This window comes from Phacochoerus africanus, chromosome 9 (assembly GCF_016906955.1).
Source record: "Phacochoerus africanus isolate WHEZ1 chromosome 9, ROS_Pafr_v1, whole genome shotgun sequence".
NCBI classification, from domain to species: Eukaryota; Metazoa; Chordata; class Mammalia; order Artiodactyla; family Suidae; genus Phacochoerus; species Phacochoerus africanus.
In genome coordinates this window covers 120,578,803-120,601,905 of record NC_062552.1, presented here as the reverse complement: position 1 = coordinate 120,601,905, position 23,103 = coordinate 120,578,803, and the positions used below count along the sequence as shown (strand labels likewise).

General features: G+C 41.2%; 1 protein-coding gene across 3 annotated transcripts in view; it reads right to left on the bottom strand.

Moving 5' to 3' along the window:
- Positions 1 to 23,103, bottom strand: part of VRK1 (VRK serine/threonine kinase 1) — an 85,330-nt gene that overhangs the window by 29,141 nt on the left and 33,086 nt on the right. For all 3 annotated transcript variants that reach the window (XM_047796164.1, XM_047796163.1, XM_047796165.1), the window contains 6 exons: positions 19,416 to 19,580; positions 14,730 to 14,785; positions 6,506 to 6,575; positions 5,499 to 5,586; positions 1,271 to 1,379; positions 1,062 to 1,154 (listed from right to left, as the gene is read on the bottom strand). In XM_047796164.1, coding sequence (XP_047652120.1) covers positions 1,062 to 1,154; positions 1,271 to 1,379; positions 5,499 to 5,586; positions 6,506 to 6,575; positions 14,730 to 14,785; positions 19,416 to 19,575 — 576 coding nt within the window. In that variant the 5' untranslated portion in view covers positions 19,576 to 19,580. The remainder of the gene's footprint in view (positions 1 to 1,061; positions 1,155 to 1,270; positions 1,380 to 5,498; positions 5,587 to 6,505; positions 6,576 to 14,729; positions 14,786 to 19,415; positions 19,581 to 23,103) is intronic.

Below are 23,103 nucleotides of genomic sequence, written 5' to 3'. Positions count from 1 at the left end.
ATTGTGTGGAAATTCTGTGACTGCCATTAGGATTTCTCCATTAGTCTGCTCGAGTACGGCAACTTTCTTCAGTTGTACGAATACAGACCCCTTACAGCCGGCGTAACAGAGACGCGGAGGGGAGGCTAACTTGTGAGACATAGGAAAAGAAAGGGGAGCCAAAGGAAAAAGGGAAAAGGAAGCAAGAGGAAGTCCAAAAAAGGCTTGAGAAAAAAGAAGAAAGTACAGCGTATTGACACAAGCACACTTAACATGCTTAAAAATGCCTTTCTCATACAAGGTGAAGTAAGACGTGAAAATACACATGAATTGGACTAAGTACAGAGGCCCAACTAGGAGTGCCAACTAAACCTTACTTTTATCAACATCACAGAATCAACTTCAAGAAAATTATAAATCCCTCTACTCCAACTAAATTGATCCGAATAAAGGCATAACAACATTCGCTTTTCTCCTTTCCTGAAAAAGAGAAAGTCACATTCACAACAGTATAAATCAACTATACTTTAATAAAAAAATTTTTTTAAATAAAAAAAGAGAAAATTACAAAGTGAATGTACTAAACTTTAAAAATGCACATCTGAATTCCAAACCCTATGGGTATAGAAATTTAGAAAGCTAAGATGTTTCTGTAAACCAAATGACTTGAATAATCTACATGTTAAAGACCAAATCTTCCAAGTAACAGAACACTTACATTTGATGGATTTCTTGAACAAAGGAAATTTTAAAAATGACAAAGCAGACAGGCAAACATAATTCACTGGTGCACTATATAATTTTAAGCTTCCACCCCCAAATAGCTATTTGAAATTCACTTTGTATCACAAGTACTTCTTCTGAATATTATTTAGGGCAAAATAGCCAACTTGATAAAGTGCCAACAAACTGCATCAAAAACGTAGAATGTTAACTAGATAAAAGTGTCAAGAAGAAATATTATTATTACCATATCTACTTCAAAAAGTAAAAACTTCTGCATGGGTTCAAAAGTTCACAGCCACCATATTTGTTTTCAAACAACAGGTTTTAAATAGCAGAAATTAAAGTTGGAGAGTTACCTGGTCAGGATTCTTATAGCTGAGCAGAAGATTTGAGGCCTTGATATCGCCGTGTACATACTCGTGCTCGTGAATATATTCCAGGATATCCAGCTGCGAAAGCATCATATAGAATAAATTAATGCAGTACCTAACACCAACCAGCAGAGGACCCAGCTTCAACACAACCAACTTTTACTGGATTAAACAGAAGAATGCAGCTCACATACAATTCTTAAGCTTAGCTGCAAGACCGTTTTCCGGGAAAATCTTTTGGCATTTGCTTCATATATTTTCTGAAGGTCACTCCCAAAGCGATCCATTATCATAAATCTGTAACTAAAGACAAACAAAGTCAATGAACAAAATGTAACTCAGGAAAACACACTTTGCAATGAGTACTCTCCTTTCAAAATAACTTTTTAAAATAACTGTCCAGTAAGAAAGTTAGAAAGAAAGAAAAGATCAGGAAAGACAACACTTGAAACAGGTTTTCCCAACTGGAAATCTCAGAGAGCTTTCCTGCCCTGACTCTGACGTTAGGGACCCCAGGATTTCAGCAAGTTCCACGAGACTACACTCGATGCAAGAAAACACCCACTGAGCGAACACATCAGGTCAGTTCCCGGTAACGATGAAATAGTCTGAGTAAGACCGATATCCCTGATTTTTGTCAGAGTGCAAGTTAATTTATGTTTCAGAATATTAGCTTCCTGCCTTTGACGGTTCTTCTCTATTTTTAAGGTACATTTTCGCAGTATTAACATTCTGTTAAAATCAAGACTGTCAAGAGATTCTGTAACGAGAGCTAAATGCAATAAAACTGCTTAAATGGTGTGAAAGAGCTGTATATTAAGTACTCAACAGATAAGATTTCGGGAACAGTAAATGTCCTGGAAGAAAGGGAAGATTGCTGGTTTCGCCGCAAACCAAATCTGCCACTTTGGCCAAGTCACATCTCTTTGGGCTCCAATGTCCCCAGGCACCAAACGAGGGAGCAGGCCTCATGCCTTCCAAGGCCTTTTCCAGCACCCACATTCTAAGAGTCAACATCCACACGTTATAGTCCAGTGTGTACCGAAAAGCATCACCAAGTTGCCGTAACGGGGTTCATCTTTTGCTCTGAGGACCGCTTTTATCTCTATAGTTTTCCAGATTCTTAGCTGTCTGGTTCCAGCATTCTATCGACCAATGAAAACCAAGACCACACTCAAAATTATCCAGACATCATCATAACAGCACAGCCTGGTGTGACCACAGCACCAGTCTAAGCACCTCAGATGGATCTGTGCCTCTAAACCTCACATCACCCTCGGGAGGGCAGTGATCCTATGAACCCCAGTTTACAGCAGAAGCAACTGATCATTGGGAACTGGTCCTCTAGGAGGTGAAACCATGCTTTTGACCACCACATTAAATATAAATGATCAATAAACGTAAGTACGATGCAGAAACCCCATTTATGTGTTTTAGGCTTCTAAGATAAAAAACACAATATGACAAGTTTGATAGAGAAGGAAGAGTGAACATTAAAAGACAACATGCCAAATAAAAAGTTCAAGATTTTACTTATTCTTGAACTGGAAGAGAATTAGAGATCATCTTTCTAAACATCTTTTGATAAAATTAATGCCTACAGAGGTCAAGTGATTTGTCCAGAGTCATATAATTAGTCAGTGGCAACATGTGTTAACTCATGTAAGATTTTCAGCACGCTGACCTCTAAGGTAGTAAGAGGAAACAGTAATTTTGACTTCCTGATTTCCTCTGTCTAACAAGTTTTAAAAGGTTGAGGGATGAGACCCAGGACACATGCACATGTTTGTTTTTAGAAATAAGTGATATGACTGTAAAATTATTATAAAATAATACATAGGCAACAAAAACACAATCTCTGCTGACGCTCTGAGAGGGAGCTAAACCCTAATCGCTTAATTCAACCTGAGACCCATTATACTTCACCTGAAGTAGACCTTGGTTTTTGTCTATAGATCACGGCACCACGACTCTGAATAACCCCTTAACCGCCTCCCCATTCCTAAGGTACACACATCTGCTTAAGCATGATTCTGTACACTGCCTAGAAATTTTCACCACATTCTTTCGCGAGGATATTTCTACCACTGAGAACTAAATTAAGGAAAGCTACTTCTAAATAACTCCTCTAAAGTAAAACCATCCATGTATACTCTCCTGGGGACTTGAATAAAACAATGCAAATAATGGGAATATATACACCAGTATAAATGATTTAATAACGACAGCAGCTAAAATTTTGACAGGCCTGTCACTGCTCTAAGCACCATATTCCTATGACTTCAAATGCGTGACGGGGGGAAGGAAGGATTTCTGGCAGGGAGGGGAGAGCTGGAAAGACAACCTCACTTCCTATTTTTTTTCGCTTTTCTAAGAACTAGCATGACTCTTTGTAAAAGCTTCAGTCTAAATGGGAAGTCTACACGTTACAAGTGATGAGCCTTCCCTTTTGAGGAGACGGTGTAGCAAGTGTTTTCTGAAGAAGCGAGCTGAGTGGGAAGGCAGGCGGCGGCCCCTGCCCGGGTCCCCTGCGACACCCAGGCTCCCAGCAGCCCCCCCCCCCCCCCCCCCAATGACCTGCCTTGCCTCGTTCTCCTCTCCTCAGAAGTTACTCCCTTCTCCTCAGGCCCCTGCGTGCCCCCTTCCTCTGGTGAAGTCAGCCAGCCGAGGCCACCCAGGCGGAAGGAAGCCGGTTCTGCCTGTCTTCATGGGCCGCTCCGGCCTGGAATGCCATTCCTTCCCTCCAGGGGTTTTCTGCACCAGCAGTTTTCACCTTTGAGGGAGAAAGACCTCCCTGAGAGTAAAGCGAACATGCACACAGTTCTAACGGCTTTACATTTAACGCCCTCATTATGTGGGTGGGTGTTACTCTATTTCACAGATGAGGAAACTGAGGCAAAAGGAGCAATTTAGGCACGCACATTTCCAGGGGCAAGACAGAGATATGAATCAAGCATTTGGCTCCAGAATCCTTGTCCCTAACTTAATCCATCCTTGTGCTACCGTTTCTTCAGAAAACTCGTAAAACCACAGCAACTCGTCCAGCAAGGCCACAAGGAACAACGTGCAATGGGCATGCCCACGTTCCCTGAGGGCTCCCGGCTCGCGGCCCACCCGCGCCCTCTGCCCCCGAGCTGCCTGTGGCACCACTCCGGGCCGGTGTGCCATCCTCCTCCCTGTGGCCGAGCGCTTCACCACCCTCAGCACCGTGACCAGCTCGGCCTTGCAGCGGCTGGTTAAAGAATGAGCAGTGATAACACCTGACCATGAAAACATGGGGGGCGGTCGCCAGAGACCCCTGGGAAGGGTCTCCCTGCCAGGACAGTGAAACACTCTAGAAGCAATCCCAGCTTCCGCTGCTGGGTACCGCATCTGCCTGCGACCGAGAAACGGGCAGCCACCTGAGACCACACAACGGCAAATGAACAGGCAGAGGAGCCAAGACGAAGGGGCAAAAGGGCAAGAGAAGGAGCCTGGGCTCCTGAGGACTGCTCAGGACAGCGGAGCCGCTCTACCCTTACGGCAGCTGAGAGCATCCTGACCAACGTACCCCAGTTCCAACCAACCCTGCTCTTCAAATCGCAGCTACCAGCACAGCTGCATGGCGCTCCACGCATTCATTCCACTGTTTTTAAAGTGTCGATCATGCATCAAAAGCACTGGATGTTTGCTGCAACTCAACTATGCCAACAATGTTCTCTCCGCTCTGAACTAAGACATGTAAGAGTCAGACCCACACAATTCAGCACGTCACTGTTTCCTACAGGTTTGTTTTTCCTCATCAGCTAGCCTGAAACCTCACAGAGGTGGGCAGATGACACGCCTAACATGAAATGCCAACTGCAGCCTGAGGGCTCCCTTTTACATAAACGAATGGAGGTTTGGGTTTGCTTGCTTACTCTTTTTTTTCTTTTTTTGACTTTTGGGGCCGCACCCATGGTCTATGGAGGTTCCCAGGATAGGGGTCTTATCGGAGCTACAACTGCCGGCCTACACCACAGCCACAGCAACACAGGATCTGAGGCCCGTCTGCAGCCTACACCACAGCTCATGGCAATGCCAGGTCCTTAACCCACTGAGCAAGGCCAGGGATCGAACCCGCAACCTTGTGGTTCCTAGTCGGATTGTTTCCGCTATGCCACAACGGGAATTCCCTGCCGACTCATTTCTAAGGGGGAAAACACAGGCACGTTTGGCATTGTTCCTCCTTGTCAGCGGGGTTCCAGGCAGCTGCCACCACTTGGTACAAGTCCCTCCTCGGACGAGAGGGAGCACTTGTTCATCGCTGCTGACGACACTACACAGCCCAGGTGAAGGGCAAGCAAGGCTGCAGGCAGGTGCTCGGCACACAAGGCTGACCAAACAAACGGAACAGTGAAGGCCCCGAAAGGGAGACGAGAAACAGAACATGCGCGGGTTTACCTTTTCCCATTTTTATCATGTAGACCAGACCCCCAATACTTAGGAACACCCAGGTACTTCAGTTTATGGGCACGAATCCATTTCTGAACTGCAAGTTAAAACACAGGCGTGTGATTTCAATCTTGTTAGACAGAAGAAATTTACAAAAAAAAATTATTCATAAGAGAATGTACTTATACATGCAATACATTTCACCTTCATTCATAAAACAGAAAGTGAGCAGTACATTATAGCCAATAAACGAAAAGTATTTTACATTCAAAACATTTTTATTAACCCACAAAATGTTGTTTTCCTGCCCTAAACATTGTCTTTAAAACAAAAAACTGCAAAAAACATTTTTTAAAGAAGTCAGACCTCAGTACTGCAATTACAAATAGAGTCTCCAAGTATGGATAAATGTTTACTTGTTTCCATAGAAGGACTTATTTTTTACCCCAATCCGAAAGTTTTTTACCTCATTAGGTCCGCAACCAAGAAATCAAGCTCTGGGAGTGACAGAAGCTTCTCTGGAGAGGCTGCCAAGCCTGACACCAGCCCCCCAGGAGACTCCCCGACCTTCAGATGGGGCGGGAGAGCTGGGAGGGGCTGGAGGAAGGGGAGCTAGAGGAGGGCCCCTCTCGCCTCAGCAGTCCATGCTGGTTCATCGATTAAGCAACCCTGCAAGTTAAGCACTCCAGCATTTAGAGGAATACTCAAAAAGATCTGGGTTTCCCTGAGCCAAACTCACGGATTGGAGTGCAATCTCAGTTTTCAGCAATATTTCCTAAATCATATATATTCCTTATTAACTTTATTCTATAGGTCAATATAAGTGAAATCTTATAAAGAAACCCCTAAGTGATCAAAATTCTTTCAAGCAAATCTTATTTCAAGAGAATTTATAAAGTAAAAAACAACAAAACATTATAATGTAAGATCCAAGGTGCAAGTCTCGGCTTAAACAAAACCAAAAAAAGTGGTCATTTTAAAAGCACAAACATACGTGTAATATATTTCTTACTTACTTTGCTCTGGTTTGGCAGCTCGCTGGTAGAACTTCAATTCAGTAAAAAGAGGTCCGTTGTCACTGGGTTCCTTAAAACATAAGAGGTAATTAGTACTAGCAACAGTTAAAAATTAGTGAGTGATTTTCAATGAACCTTCAAAAAAGACTAATAAAACAATTCTTCTTTCCAAATAACAGGATTTTGATACTTGAGTTTCATAAACCAGGTTTAAGATTATGTTAAACTCTTCGGAAATGTTTCAGATGCTCTAGAAGAGTCCATGAGCCTTTTATTTTTCTCAAGTTCCATTTACATAAGCGATAAACTGTACAAAATCAGAAATACAGCTCAGTCTTTGTAGGAGTTTAAGAAAAATCATTAAACTTTTCATCGTTATTAAGCTTTCTCTTAAGCCAAGATCAGCAACCATGTTAACTGTTTCACCCAGGGACTACAAGGTATTTCTGAGATTTAATAAAATTTCAATACCTGATTTAACCAATTAGTGGCAAAATCCCACTCCTCTCCTGTTTCTCATTACTGTTATATCTAGTTTATCAAAGCCGGCAGAAAACCAGCCTTACCACAAAGAAGAGTGTTTCTGCAACTGCATATCGAGTGAGCAGGTCCATGTAATGCATCCATTCCTTTCTGACACTGATTCCCAGTTTTTCAAATTAATGAGCCCTACAATTTACCTCCCACATAATAATTTAAAGTCCACAGGAAAATGAGGCTCAATAAGAATTATTTTTCACCAACTTAATTGAACTACATTCATTTCATTTTAAGGAATATTAGCACTTAAAATTATTTGTAAAGAGAATTGTATTCTCAAAAAGGTATATGACAAAAAAATATCAGCCTGTTGGGAGTTTTGCCTTGTAAATTAAATCTGGAAGGGTAAGAAAGGTCTTTAAATAGTATATTCTGTCTAAAATTGATGAGCATTTCTTTAATATTTAGTACTCTGCATTGACATGGTGTTTACTGAGAATCTGAGAAAAATTCTGAACAGCAGAGAAAACTCCAAATAAGGAAGCTAGTATTTCTAAACTAGTTTTAGGGCTGCTTTCCTTTTAGGAAGTAGGGAAAGAAAGTTACTTCGGACAGAGTATCTGTGTAACTGGAGTTCAAGGGTCAGCGGAGCATTAGGAGAGGTGAGAGATGAAGTCCACTACCCTCACCGGACAGAAAAAGTTGTGAAAACACGTCGGAGATGCCTTTCACAAATACTTAAAACACGTTCACTTTTTTCGTTCACGATACCCTCCCTGTCACAGAAGTTAATTTTGCTCCTCAAGGTTTAAACGAAGCCTCTCTAAGCACACAGTTCCGGTATCTCAGATTTCCTGTAATTCAGAGAAAGAGGAATCCCCGAAGGACTTAGCGGAAGACGGAGCCGCACGCTGCGCCCCGCAGTCAGGCACGAGCCAGGCGGGATGAGTGTTCAGCAGCAAACGGAGAACGTGTTTAGCTCTGGATCGGAACCAGGAAAGAAGCCTGCCTTACCCGCCACAGGTGAGTGGACTCCTCGGCCTGGCCTCGGAAGAGAATGGCGTGCAAGGGTTTGGCACCTACTAACCGATGTACGAAGGTGGCCAAATCCCTTATTTGCGGACGCGTCACCTCAAGTTTTGCCGTAACCTGGGCTTCCTTTCCTACCGCAGTGGGAGCTAGAGAGACGCTGTGAATGTTGAGAGCCCATAGCTGACCCCAGGCCTTCAGCAGGAGTAACGGACTTAGCGTAAGAAGTGAACAAAGAGGAGTGCCCATCGTGCCTCAGATGTTAACGAACCCGACTAGCATCCATGAGGACACAGGTTCGATCCCTGGCCTTGCTCAGTGGGTTAAGGATCCGGGGTTGCCATGAGCTGTGGTGTAGGTCGCAAACACGGCTCAGATCCCATGTGGCTGTGGCGTAGGCCAGCGGCTACAGCTCCAATTAGATCCCTAGCCTGGGAACCTCCATATGCCGCAGGTGCTGCCCTAAAAAGACAAAAAAAAAAAAAAGAAGAAGAAGAAGTGAAGAAAAACAAAATTCAAGAGAGGAATTTTGATAAAGTTACTCTCCAAAGGCTAACTTTTAGAAGAGCTCGTTAATATGATTCAGGTTTGAAAGAGGTTTTCCTAAGACAAATCCTGGTTTATTACCATCAGTATAAAATTCTGATTTATTCAGTTTCAACCTATGTCATATCAACTTTAATTTTCAAGCTTTCCTTCAGGCAATAATTTATTAAACTTATAATAATGAGAATCAACCTATATAAATCAGGCTATTATATTGAAAGCCCCATTACAATGAAGGCTCTTTGAGCTCATTTCATACTTTTTCTAATCCAATAAGATTCCATTATAACAAAATAAAGGAGCTACTTCCTTGGCACTGCACTCTAGCCAGAGCTAGCTATTTCTGTTGAAGAAAATACCTTAACTCATAACTAAAATTTTATTAACATATTTCAAATCTAAAATACTTTGCCAACTCTATAATAGCCAAGATTTAGAAAAGAAATTGGGACTGACATTTTAACTAGAATATCACTAAACGTTTCTTTAAGACTTCTAAGTGTCAAAATGAAGATGACAACAGAAAAAAAAATTAAAATGTGATATATTTCAATGGCACCATCTAAAAGCAACTGGCTGCCATTTAAAAATGAAGCTGTATAAAGTTTCTCCTTCCTACCAAAAATTTTTGATATATGAATTGAAAATTCAGGTCACTTCTCATAACATCAGTGAGGGAAATTAAACACCAGTCTGCAAACTTCTCTCCAGAGAACTTTGGAATATAGATTTCTATCATTTCGGGCTGGAAAATGACTATGATATAAAGACGTGTCAAGATCCAAGATCCAGAAGCCTGACCTTCACCTCCAGCTCTGCTGTTAGCTCACTGACACGACTACAAAGGGTGACTGAAAGAACTAATTCATTATAAAGTCTGTTAACGACCAAACACAACAGGAAATTTCCCTCTTTGCATTATCCAACTTTTTCATTATCAATGTACCATTTCTCTCCGCACATTTACTTTCCTGAAATAAAATACAGATAGTCTCTCAGTTATCCAGAGGCAAAGAATACAAGCTCACCATCTCTGGTGACTCAGGACCACATCTCCAAGGTGTTCCCAAAAGTCCATAAGGCCCTAACCAAACCAGACACAGCCATTCGGTGGGACAGAGAGTATGTTTAGTGTGCCTACACATCTACCTTAAATATTCATGTTAAGACCAAATAAAAGGAGCCTGTGGGTTAACGCTTTGGCGCTCTTTCATAGAGCAGGTATCAAGATTAGCTTCATCCAAATCTTTTAACAGCTCTTCCACACTAAGACGGAAGCCCTGTCGGAAACATGGGGTACTCGCAAGTCCCTCCTGAATAAAAGGATCCCCGGGCACAGGTAAGCATGAGCACGCACCCAGGAGTTCACTGGAAATAATTAAGGTGCTCTGTGCACCAGACTCTTCCAACGGTCTCAACCTTGAAGCAAAAAGGAGCCCGTGAAGGAGTTCCCTGGGGGGTTAAGGACCTGGTGTTGTCACTGACGTGGCTCAGGTTCAATCCTTGGCCCAGGAACTTCTGCATGCTATGGTCCTTGAGGAGACTTTACTAAAAACACCCAATAACCAGGCCCTGAACCCAGAGATTCTAATTATCCTGTATACCCGGAGCTGAGAACCACTGTCTGACTTCTGACCTGCTACGCTAGTACATTATGAAGTCTAATTTCACATTAAAAATCAATTTGCCTTTGATTATTTCTTAAATAACATGTGCTGAGGTTTTTCTCTTTCTAAAGATAAAATACATGCTCACTTTGGAAAATCTGAAAATATTTCTATAGATTTTCTTCATATATATAGCTACTTTATAAAGTTACCTTTTTGCTATAGTTTCATATCTTGCTTTTTGGGGGGGTAATTAATTATGAAATTTCCCTTAAGAGTAGTGCTTGTTCTTTGAAAATGTGTTATTCAGTACTTGATATTTTGAATCAAAACATGATATTCAACATGATATTAAATGGCAAATGTTCATAAACAGTTCTGATTTCAATACCGGTAAGATGTGATAATAATTTCCTATGTCTGTATTTGATGAACCATTTCGACCTTTAATAGTACCAAGCTCTGAGAATAAAAAAACTGCAGAATAATAATGGACAGAGTCACGCACAGCGCATCACAAGCGAAGGAAAATCACAAATTGGCTTATGCTAAAAGGCCAGAGACGGAAGTAGGTGGCATCAGGAAGTTACAAGGTGATAGGGAATTAGGGCTAAAAAGTTTTCAAAAAATAAAACAGGCATTTAAGGGCAGTTAGGGAGCTTAGAAAATTAAAACAACTGATGGTGTGAGAAGGATATTAGCAAGTGAAATTGTAAAATAAATGGATATAGAATGAGTGCTACCGAGGTTTAGGGGAGTTCAGAAAACACAGGTATCACGGAAGAAACAAGCAATGAGCAGTTACTAAACTGTCCCTTAGAGAAGAAAGAAAAAGTCAATATTGTTTTGTCTATGGCATTCTTCCAGGATCACAGACAAACTATGACTTTTAAAATGTTACTGAAATATTAAATGCAAAAGAGAAATCAACTGAAAATTATCACTGTCCTAATTACAAAGAGAAGGAGTAATATAGGCTAATGGAAACAGAACTAAATTAGGAGACAGGAGACACAAGACACTAAACTAGGGTTGGTAACAAACAGCCTTAAACTTAGAAATGTAAAGTAATTTGCTACCTTAAGCAGCTTGGAAATACTTGTTTCTACCTAATTTTTTTTTTTAATAACTCTGTAGGTAAAAAAGATAGTAAAAATAAAGCTACACCAAACAACTAAAATACTTAGAATTACCCATAATGAAGAATAATACCACAGTTCTAAAATAAAACAATTCAAAGCTCAGGTTATGTAGAAGAAAAAAGACACAGTTACAGAGCAGCCCCACCCATAAGACAGGGCTCTGGCGCACTTTCCTTCCAAGACACAGAAACGACCGTGCAGGTGAACCAACTGCAGGGTGGTCAAAGGCACTCACACTTTTTTGTTTCCGTTTTTGTTTTTGTTTTGTGCCTCACTATTAGGAGAAGTCATGAGGGGACTTGCCTTCCTCTCACAATGGAACTATTTAAAGACCCTAAGAAGAAACTAATCTCACCCATAGATTTTAATATTTTCATTTGTCCTATCAAAGACAAATGCAGATAATATTCCATGCAAATTCTATGCAAATGACCCAATTTAATAGTTCCTCTGATATAGCAGCAAACTAAATATTTCAAAAGGAATGTTATTCCACAAATGAGAAAGAAGAAAAGTCCAAAATGAAAAGGCATGAAGAAAAGGGAAATGGAAGGAGAAATAAACCAAGGACACACACCTTAGCGTATCGGGGTTACTTCCACTTCCGGGCACCAGAGAATATGGGGGCCCAAGCAGCCTGCCCACGTAAACAAATATAAAAATTGGACAGAATATATGAAATTACTATTCTCAGACATGAGACAAAATAAGCAGTACAAAACTGTGACCTCCAAAAGAGAGGAAACAAAGTGAGTCCCAGGACAGTCCCAGCTTTCTTCAGAGGCACCAGGAGGAAAAGGAAGACACTTAGGACGCTGCGTGGCCAGAAGGGGAGCTGAAACACAATGCGCCAACAACCCTGACACCAAAACCCAGGGAGAAGAGAAATGTTTTCCCTGTAGGAATACTAGATAAAAATTAAAGACCAACATCCCCCATGAACAAAGGTGTAAAAATCCTTAACAAAGTATTAGCAAGTCAATTTACCTGTTATGTAAAAGCATAATACACCATCACTAAGTGGACTGTATGCTACAAATACAAAATTAGTTCACCACTCAAATATCAATCAATACAACTGCCACATCAACACAAAAAAGGAAGAAAGTCTTATGACCTATGATGTCAATAGATGCAGGAAAAGTATTCAGAAAATTAACAGCAAACTACAACCTGGGAGACCATACTTACAACACATCTATCTAAGAAAGAATCTGTGTCCAGAACACCTCTCCTACTACTCAATCATAAAAAACAAAACACCTAATTATTTTTTTAAACAGGCTGGGAGAGACCCCAAAAGACTAAGGAAGCACTCCACAAGGAAAATATATGAATGGCCAATAAGCACAGTGAAAAAGTGCTCAAAAATCAATGATCAAGTAAATATACACTCAAACTATGAGCCACTACTATACTCCTAATATCGCAGCCAACCCCACCCACCCACCCACCCACCCGCGTGCGCGTGCGCACACACACAAGCCCAACAGCTCCAAGGGCCGAAAGGAATGTGGAGCAACCGGAACTCTGACATATTCCTGGTGGGTGCACAAAGCGGAAAACTACTTTGGAAATCTCTCGGGTGCTGTCGTAGAAATTTAAACACACATCTTCCCTATAAACCAGCACGCCTACTTCTAGCTATTGATCCAAGGAAAATAAAAATCCATGTACAGGAATGTTTATGGGAAGCTTTATTCATAATAGCCAAAAACTGGAAACAAGCCAAAAGTCTACCAACAGGAAAGGGAAAACCAACTCTAGCACGGCGATGACGTAATGCTACCGCGCAGTACGACGGACCAGACAACTGAGAGGCCAGCAGCACGGAGGAGCCTGTAAAAGATGATGCTGAGCGTCACAGGAAGTCAACGACAAAACGGTACCATCAATACCATTTATGTGACATCTTAGAACAGGAGTGACTAAGCCACAGCCCCAAACAACAACAACAAAACCACCTCAGACAAGTGGTTTCCTCCAAGGCTGTGGGAACGAGGGCTTTGACTGGAAAGTGACACAAGGATCTTTCTGAAGCGACGGACGTGCTCCGTATCTTCACAGGGGTAGGGTTATACAGGCCTATGCACTCGTTCAAAGTCTTCAGATTGTTTACTGAATATTTGTTTCCTTGTAAAAACTATGCCTGGATTAAAAAATGGTAAAAACTGTCACGAAAACAATTCAGATTCATGGAGTTCCCGTCATGAACAAATCCGACTAGGAACCAGAGGCTGCGGGTTCGATCCCTGACCCTACTCAGTGGGTTGAGAATCGGCGTTGCCATGCGCTGTGGTGTGGGTCACAGACAAGGCTCAGATCCTGCGGTTGCTGTGGGTGTGGTGTAGGCCGGCAGCTGTAGCTCCGATTAGACCCCCAGCCTGGGAACCTCATTGTGCCACAGGTGCAGCCCTTAAAAAAAAAAAAAAAAAAAAAAAAAAGAAAGAAAAAAAATTCAGATTCAAAAGAGTTATTAACTCTTAAGAGATCAACTATATTCCATTTTGGGAAGAGATTAAAGTCAGTCAGTCAAACCAAAAAACCGTGGGGTAATTCTAACTCCACAAATCTGAAGCCTTTGGGAAAAAAAAGCAGGGTAGGAGACTTCTATGGTAATTTGCCCAAATAACAGATCCTGTATCCACTTCTAATTAACAAAAACATGTTCTTCATGTGTATTGAAGAAGTTTGAGAAAGAGGAGTTACAAGAATTAGAAAGCAAAAAGATGCGTTCTGCCTTGATCACAAAAAGCAGTGGTTAAAATGCCTTTGAGTGCACCCATATGTAAGCTGACCTGGCTCCTCAAAGCATGCCTGTGTTTGACAGGATGTTGTCCACTTCACTCATTACAAACTAATTTCAATGTCAGAATAGCAACAAGAAGTTTCAAAGTGACCACAAATAAATAATTTCATTTATTTAAAAGTGAAAGGAGAAGGAAAGACAACTGGAAACAAACAAAAAGGAAAAACTGTGTAAGTTCAGAGGCAAATGCAAGATAAAGTACAATTAAAGTTAAAATTTTAAATTAATTTTAAATTAAAATTAAAATTCCAGTGAAGTAGTATAGTCTTGTAGGATATAAATTTTAAAAAAGCATCTCATCTATTGTAAATAGAGCTGAAATTAAAAGAATGAGCTGAATATTTTTGTTCCACATCTGCAAACCTCCAGGCTTTCATTCATTTTTTTCCCACAAAAACTGCCACTCTAACTCAAAAGGAAAGAGAATTTTTGAACTCAAATTATTTAAAACTACAAAGCTACTACTGTGTCCCATTTAATATTTATAAGTAATTATTAAAATGTAGTATCTTATGGTTTAATTAATTCTAGTTATCAAAAAGAATGTTTTACAAAATAAACACTATACTAAATAAACCGAAAAGAAAAAATCAGATGAAATATTTTCTTACCACTTTCACAACACAGGGTGCATCGCTGCCCACTGATTTTGAAGAATTCATATCAGCTGTTTGAAAAAGTGACATGTATCAGAACAAGAAGTGGCATTATTATAAACAGCTTGTGTCTAACCTTTCACTAATATTTAAACCTGTGTATCTATAACCTTTTAATAGAATAAATTTCAGTTCCCAAATATGTGTTTCAGGATATCAATACCGTATATTCCACCAATTTTAAGACTTTTTTTTCACAATTTAACATGTCTGAAACAGGAATGCATCTTACAATTGCAGCTATCTTCAATATGATCATCAATTAAGTATGGAAAATTAGTTAAAAGATTTAATTCAAAAGTACTCGTGGCCTTTGACATGCTAATGTATGTTATGAATTCCCAAGAGGATGATACTGATGTAATTTCTTAAAACTTAACAAATGAGGGAATCCTTTCTAAGGAGCATCATCAGGAAGGTAAGAAAAGAGGGAGCTAAAGCTCTAAAAAACACTCATTTAGGGGAAAAAAAAAAAACCTCATCTAGATCAACAGTTCAGGATATCGGCACCAGAACTTTGAATGCCACCCAGAATAATTTTCATGTGGCTGTCATTTTATTTCATGCAGATAAAGAATTACAGTCGCCCTGAAATGCTGAGTTAGGGCTATAAGGCTGCCCGGACTCATTAAACCAATACTTTTACTAGGTACCTACTACACACCAGTTTCTAGGAAATCGATTCGGCAGGGGAGAGGAGAAAACGATCTTCCTCTTATGAAGCTAACATTTCAGTAGGAGGACACAGGCAACAATTGAAATATAAAGTACATCTGATGGTGGTAAGCGCTGTAGAGGAAAAAGCAAGCAGGAAGGGAAGGTAGAGAGGGTTGCAAATGAGTAAAAGAAACCTCACTGACAGGATGCAGTGGTCCAAAGACGTGAGGGCATAAGCCGGGTAAATACCTGGGGCAAGAATGTTCCAGACAGGCCAGCACAGAGGCCCCCAAGCAGCTGGAGAAGAATGAGGGAAGTGGAAAGGAACAGGGGACAGATCAGAAAAGCAGCAGGGAGCCAACACAAGGCGCTGGACAGGCGACATAAAGCCGTCACTCTGAATGAGATGGCGACCCAGTGGAGAGCCAGTGGACGGTTCGGGGAAGAAGAATGGTAAGCGCAGACTCTGATTTTCTAAAGAACGCTTCGGGCTGCTTTGTGGAGGGTGGAGAGCTCGGGCAGAGGCAGGGAGGGCAGCTAGGCTATCACGTACTCCCAGTGGCTCGACCCAGGGGCAGCACACAAGGCAGTGGTAATGGTCAGATTGTGGGTGGACATATTTTTAAAGAAGAGTCAACAAGATTTGTTGAAGAATTAGATATAGAAGGGAAGAGGGGGAAACAGAGATAAAGATAACTCCAGGGTTTTGGCCTGAGCAGCTGGAAAGAGGAAGCTGCTACTTACTAGAGGGAGAAAACTGCAGGAGGAGCTGGTGCTTTGCGGCATCTTAAGTTTGAGATGCTTATTAAACATCCAAGTTCAGGTGTTAAATAGGCCGCTGATATACAGTCTTGAGTTCAGAAGGGTGGTTCAAGTTGGAGAAAGAAATCTGAGAGTCATCAACACAGAAATGCTCTTCATTTAAAGCCATGAAACTGGAAGAGCCCCTAGGGAGTGAGTGCAGCCAGAGGAAAGAAGAAATCCTAGGATGGCGCCCTAAGGCATTCTCACATCAGAAGTGAAGAGACGAAGAGGGACAGGCAACGGAAACCCGGAAACCACCAGTCAGCCGGGAAGCAGCAGTGTTTCGGAAAGGCTGCAGCTAAAACACTTCGGACTATAGAAGGAACGCCAAGTCATAAAAATGGCTCAGTGGGCAAATGAATGTCTGAGCTCCTTGGGGAACAGCCTTGAGGAACACGTCACTCAGACACTAAATTAATAATAAAGCAAGGTTGAATTTTTTAAATAAGCATTAGGTGCACAAAATATTAAAATCAAGATAGTATCCCAAAAATACTGCACAATTCAAATGAGGACAGAGGGAAAAGGGAAGTTCAATAATTCATCCACACAACATACACCACAAAGAATCCAACATACACTAGGAGAGCAATGAGAAGAAGAGCTGTCTCACTGCCAAGAAGCACATGCTTATTTTGGAAGAAAGAAAAGCAATTTCAGTAGAGTGTGGAAAGCACTAAGAAAGGGTTAACAAGGGGGCATTATAAACAGATAGTAGCTGCCCTAGGCTCAGCTTTGGAAAAATGAAGCCAAAGAAGCATCGTATATAAAGATGAAGAGGTAAAGGGAAGCATGATGGTGGAAGAATAGATTTTGAGGAAATAAAAGGGATGAGATAAAAGTTACACAGGGACCAGACCATGTGAAGGGTCTGGTATGCTACTCGCAAAAGTTCGGCCCTTGATCCTCAGGGAACTGGGGGGCCATTAAAGAAGTTCAAATAGCCTAGCTCATTCAAGCCACCAGTGTGTAACAGGATGCAAGGGGCAAGAACGAGCTGAGAAAACTCACTGCTACAGCGAGAATCCAGACACGACAGGAAAATGACCTGTGCTAAGGTCGTATCAGCAAAGACAAAGAAATGAGTGGGTCTGAGAAGTCACATAGTTAAAGCCACAGGACCAATGTCAGTGAAACAAGGCTTGAGAATGCCTTCCCAGCGTCTGGCTCGAGGGGTGTCCGTCTTTCACAGTTTCCTCTCCCGCACATGTCAGAATCAGGAGAGGAAAGAGGATGACAGGAACTGCAGACGTGCCTGTGGGTCACCCAAATGGAGATCCCTTGCAGGCCACCAGCTACGGGCCTGGACTTTGGGGATCATGTCCTAGGCATCGGATAAAAGACAGAGAAATCAACAGAAGCCAAGAGACTTGATGAAGTCTCTCGGAGAGCCTACACAGAAGGAAAAGTGAGCCAAGCACAGAACAAGAAGTACCTACAGACATGACTTAGCATAGCCAGAGAGGAAGGAGGAAAACTAGAGATGAGGGTATGTCATCATGAAAGAAAATGAAAGTAATTTTTATGAGAAGAAAGATGAACACTATCGAATGCCACAGATAATATCTGAAAAGATTCAAAATATCAACAAAATTCAAAAGCAACCTTTTTAGCAGAAAACCGTCATTAGCAGAAATTGGTGATGATCTTGAGTACAGCTGTTTCGGTGTCAGTGGGCACAGAGAGAACGCGGAGGAAGCAACACTAGAGCAAATCTCTCCTCCAGGTTGACCAGTCCAGTTTTTAAAAAGCCAAGTTCTATTAAAGAACCTGTCAACTTGCCAAAGGTTATAAAAGCAAATTAACCAATACAAAATGAACAATTTACTTGTTTTGAGGCAAGCTCCCATGCCTCATATGGGCTGTCTCAAGTGCACACATTCTGTAGCAGAGACAGCTCGCATAATCACCTATCTCTCAATCACCAGGTCACATATATAGCTGGCTAATATAGCCACTAATCCTTCATGATTCATGAGGGTTTTTAACACCAGTCGGATATAGCCTAGCTCACTCGAATGGGTCTGGTTCTGAACAAACTTAAAGAACTCCTACTTCCCTAAAGACAGGTGCCACTGACCTAGAGAGACTATATTTATAAAATACAGTAATGCACTGGTTTCTAAACTACATTTCATGAACATACCTCTAGAGCCCGTGGCCAACGACAGCCCAACGGGCCTGGAAGTTGAGTCAACCCCTGGAAGTTGAGTCAACCCCTCCTGAAGACCAGCTGCTCTTCCATCTATATCAGTGATACTCAAACTTTCCCATGCACCCGAATCCCCTGGAGGACTTGTTCAGTCACACTGCTGGGCCTTCTCCCTGCAGCTGCTGATTTGTAGGGGCAGGACCCGAGAATAGACAGTTCTAACAAGTTTTCATGTGATGCTAATCTAATATTAATATTAGTATTCTGAGTAAGATGTTGTTTGAAAGAAAAAGGGGGGGGTCACGGCTAAAAATAAAATCTTATCAACCTCATGGCAGATATTAAATAAATCAAGATGAGAGGTAGAATAAGAATACATAACAGAAAAGTTAGAAATACCAAAAGCAATCGTGAAATGCACCGAATCGGTATTAATACTCCTGGCGAAGCATACAGCCTTAGAAGCAATCAGGTAAACTATCTTGAAAAACCCATAGATTAGCTAACGGACAGAATCACAGGGTTCCACAATGGGTCCCCCAAAATTTCCAAGTAAGCATGCTATTTAAACAGCACACTGCAGGCCTAACATGCAATTTCTAGGCCATTCTCTAGGGCTGTATGGAAAGAAAGAAAAAAAAAAAAATCCACATGCAAAGATCTAAAAATCTCCAAATTAAACCAAAACAAAGGGAACAGATCCTAAATGGGTAGAGGTGGGAAGAGAAAGGAATAGCTCTCTTTGGGTCTCAAAGGAGACTAGGACTAAATAGAATGTCTTAAAACCCTAAAGCCCTATGTTCGCTAGTGATAATATTATAGGTATTTTACCCTCTGTTTCCATCATGATTAAATCAACCATCGTCTCCACTCCTCCGTCAGATACACGTTTGCCTCATCACACAATAGTATGTCGGGTGTGTGTAAGTTATTAGGAGCATCCAGTAGAAGTTCACAATTAAGTAACTACTTTGAGAACAAAGCATATAAATCTTTGGCCTGACAAGAAGAAGCAGTCGTACACTTACCGAGATATATACAACCAAAGCCACCTTGGCCAACGGGCGATCCTAGTTTCCATTCCTTTTTCGTCATGTCAGTGATTATCTCCCCAGCTGCAAAATGTTCTGCAAGACGTCTCTTCGCAGGGCCCTGTCTTCCAGCTTGAGCTGCTTTTACACGAGGCATTCTCCCTGTAATATAAAACAAAGCAACACTCAGTATTATAATCCTAGAAGTGCTGAAAACATTTTCACTAAGGAAAGCTTCTGTGTGACAAAGACGCTGTTAAAATTCCTACTTACTCCAAAACTTAAATAAAGACTACCTGCTCATTCTGATTTACAAGTGCTCAGTCCTGTTTGACTATCTCTTACCTTAGAAAACAACAAATAAAATGACTCGTGAAATTACTTCTAAGAAAATATTTGAGGTTCCAATGGTATAAAATCATCTATGACTAAAAACGCTATTTAACAACAACAAAAGAATTGCGCTGTGAAGTTGGGGGGGAATGTGCACCCAATTAAAATGCACACTTAACACTGACACGATGAGGACTTTACAGAAGTCCACACTGGGGTCATAAGCCCAGACTCAAAACACCAAAAAAGGGGTGACTTTTTATGCTACGGTAGTAGACTGAGTTAAAGAAATAACTAAGACTCACAAATACTAAAAGAATACCTTTGAAATTTTATCCAACTTTATCAAATCACCAGGACAATCTCTTATTTGATAATTTCCTTAGAGTCGTTGAAACAGTTTAAAATGAATCTTAAAAACTTTTATCTTTATGTAACACAAAATAGTAACTAGATCATCTTTTGCGTATTTCTGGAATTACATTCCAGAAGTGACAAGAATACTATATATATTTCATGGCTGCACATGTAGCATATGCAAGTTCCCAGGCCGAGGACTGAATGTGAGCTGAGCTGTAATTTACCCAACAGCTGTGGCAACATAGGAGCCTTTAACCCACTGCGCCAGGCCAGGGATTGAACCTGAGCCTCTGCAGCCACTCAAACGGCTGCAGTCGGATTCTTAAAACCACAGCAGGAATTCCACAAAATACCTCTTTTTTTGTTTTGTTTTGTTTTGTTTTGCTTTTTAGGGCTGCAGGTACGGCATATGGAAGTTCCCAGGCTAGGGGTCGAATTGGAGCTACAGCTGCCAGCCACAGCAATGCCAAATCTGAGCCACATTTGCAACCTATGCCATAGCTCACAGGAACGCATCCTTACACACCGAGTAGGACCAGGGATCAAACCTGCATCCTCATGGATACTAGTCGGGTTCGTTTCTGCTGAGCCACAATAAGAACTCCAAAAAATACCATTTTTTAAATGACGTATTCTTGCTCAGCTTTTATGCAGTATAAACTTTGGCTGGAACTCCCATTGTGGTTCAGCAGGTTAAGAAGCTAACTAGTATCCATGAGGATGTAGGTTCAATTCCTGGGCTTGCTCAGTGAGTTAAGGATCCGGCCTTGCTGCAAGCAGCTGTGTAGGCCATAGATGCGACTTAGATCTGGCGTGGCTGTGGTGTAGGCCAGCAGCTGCAGTACTGATTTAACCCCTAACCTGGGAACTTCCATATGCTGCATGTGTCCCTAAAAAGACAAAAAATAAATAAACTATGGTCAAGAAAAGTGTTTTTCCTCCAAATTAAGCTGTTACTTTCTATTTTTAGTTCTATTCCTCTAGCCTAATGTAATAATTAATGAAACTCCTACAAACAGCCCCTGGCAGGGCAGTCATGGCTGCAGGCGCCTACATACCATACAGACCACTGCCTCCAAAGGGTCTCTGCTGCTGAAGATGGTGGGAGCAGCAGCAGAGTTCAATCTCCCCAAATTTCCCCATAAAACCAGACAGGACAATTGGACAGCAAAGCTCAAAGCCCCTGAATAACATCTATAACAAAACTGGGTGACAGCTTCCTCCCTCTCTGCAAACCCCAAAATTTAAGTGGGGGAGGACACCTCCGGCAGGGAGAAGATCTACGTGACCAGTAACCGTGAAGCAAGAAGCAGAAGGAAAGGCCATGCCTCTGAAGATGCTGAGAATCCCACATCACCCACAGGTACTTCAGAGGAGCACAGAGACGACCTGGGAACAGCAGCTAAAACCAGGCAGGGCGTGCACTCTCCAAGAGCAGGTGAGGGCAAGGTCTGTGCTAAGGTCTGGAGGGGCTGGAGTGGGCTAGATGGCTCTCCAGACTAATCAGCCAAGGCTCTCTCCCTGGTCCAAACCTCGTGCAGAGGAGGAGCTGCTGGAACAGAATCCCAATTCAACATGACAAGGGTAACACAATGAAAGGAAAAACTAGTTTCAAATAAAAGTGGGTTTAGGAGTTAGCCTCCATATTTTGGAACAATATTATCTTAAAAAAAAATAAAATAAAAAAAGAGCTTCCAGAGAACGACATAAAATTAACCTGAACCATACCATCTAGAACTAAATGCACATAGGAAAGCAAAATGCTTATAAAACACAGCAACAGAAAAGAATCCAGGCCTAGTGCCATGCCAGTTGATATTAAAAAAAGAAAAAAGAAAACATCCCTTTAGAAAAACACATACGAAAAACATACCTGCCCAAAAGTTGAGAGCTATAAACCAATATTTTAAAACAACCCAAATTTTATATATAAAGACTAACATAAATAAGAACTAGAAAAACTCAGAAACCAAGTGATGGAAGGAAATAATTAAAAATAAAAGTTTAGGAGTTCCCGTCATGGCTCAGTGGTTAACGAATCCAACTAGGAACCATGAGGTTGTGGGTTCGAGCCCTGGCCTTGCTCAGTGGGTTAGGGATCCGGCGTTGCCGTGAGCTGTGGTGTAGGTTGCAGACGTGGCTCGGATCCTGCGTTGCTGTGGCTCTGGCGTAGGCCGGTGGCTACGGCTCCAATTAGACCCTAGCCTGGGAACCTCCATATGCCGCAGGAAGCGGCCCTAGAAAAGGCAAAAAGACAAAAAAATTAAATTAAATTAAAATTAAAATTAAAAAGGGTGAAAAAGATTTTAAAAGTTTCAAGAGAAAATCATAACTTTAAAACACAGGAAAAAAAAAAACAGTAAACATGTAACAAAGGAAATAAAGGCAAGGGAAGAGAACACTGAAAATGCTTTAATTCAAGAAGCCCTTCCCGAACTTAAAGAAAAATGTGAAACTGCAAAATGAAAAATCACACACCAAATACTAATCAACCCAGGATGACCATCATTAAGACATAGCCTAATCTAGTATAATCATCGAACTTAATAGGAGAAAGAAAATATTCTTTGCGCATGCAGGCCAAAAAGGGATATTTTGTAAGGAAAGTAAAATCATATTGTTATCACTTTGACAGCAACACTTTATGCCAGAAAAAGCAAAAAAAAATACAAGCAACATATTTAAGGCTCAAGGAAAAAAAGACATGAACCAAAGATTCTATACTCAGCTAACTTTCAAGTCTAAAGACTCCAAAGTGTCATCAACATGAAATGGAAAAAGAGAATAAGAATCTACTAGAAAACAAGCCTCAGATATCCAACATGACTTAAAGAAACATCACTCTTCAGAACTGACAGCGAGCAGTAAATAGATACTTATCTGTAGAACTGAGTCTCGGCAAAGGCTCTAAAGGAGAGCACAGAATATATAATGGGTGTATGTTCTGACAATGTAGACGTAGTACAACTGTAAAAAATGGGAAAATATGCAA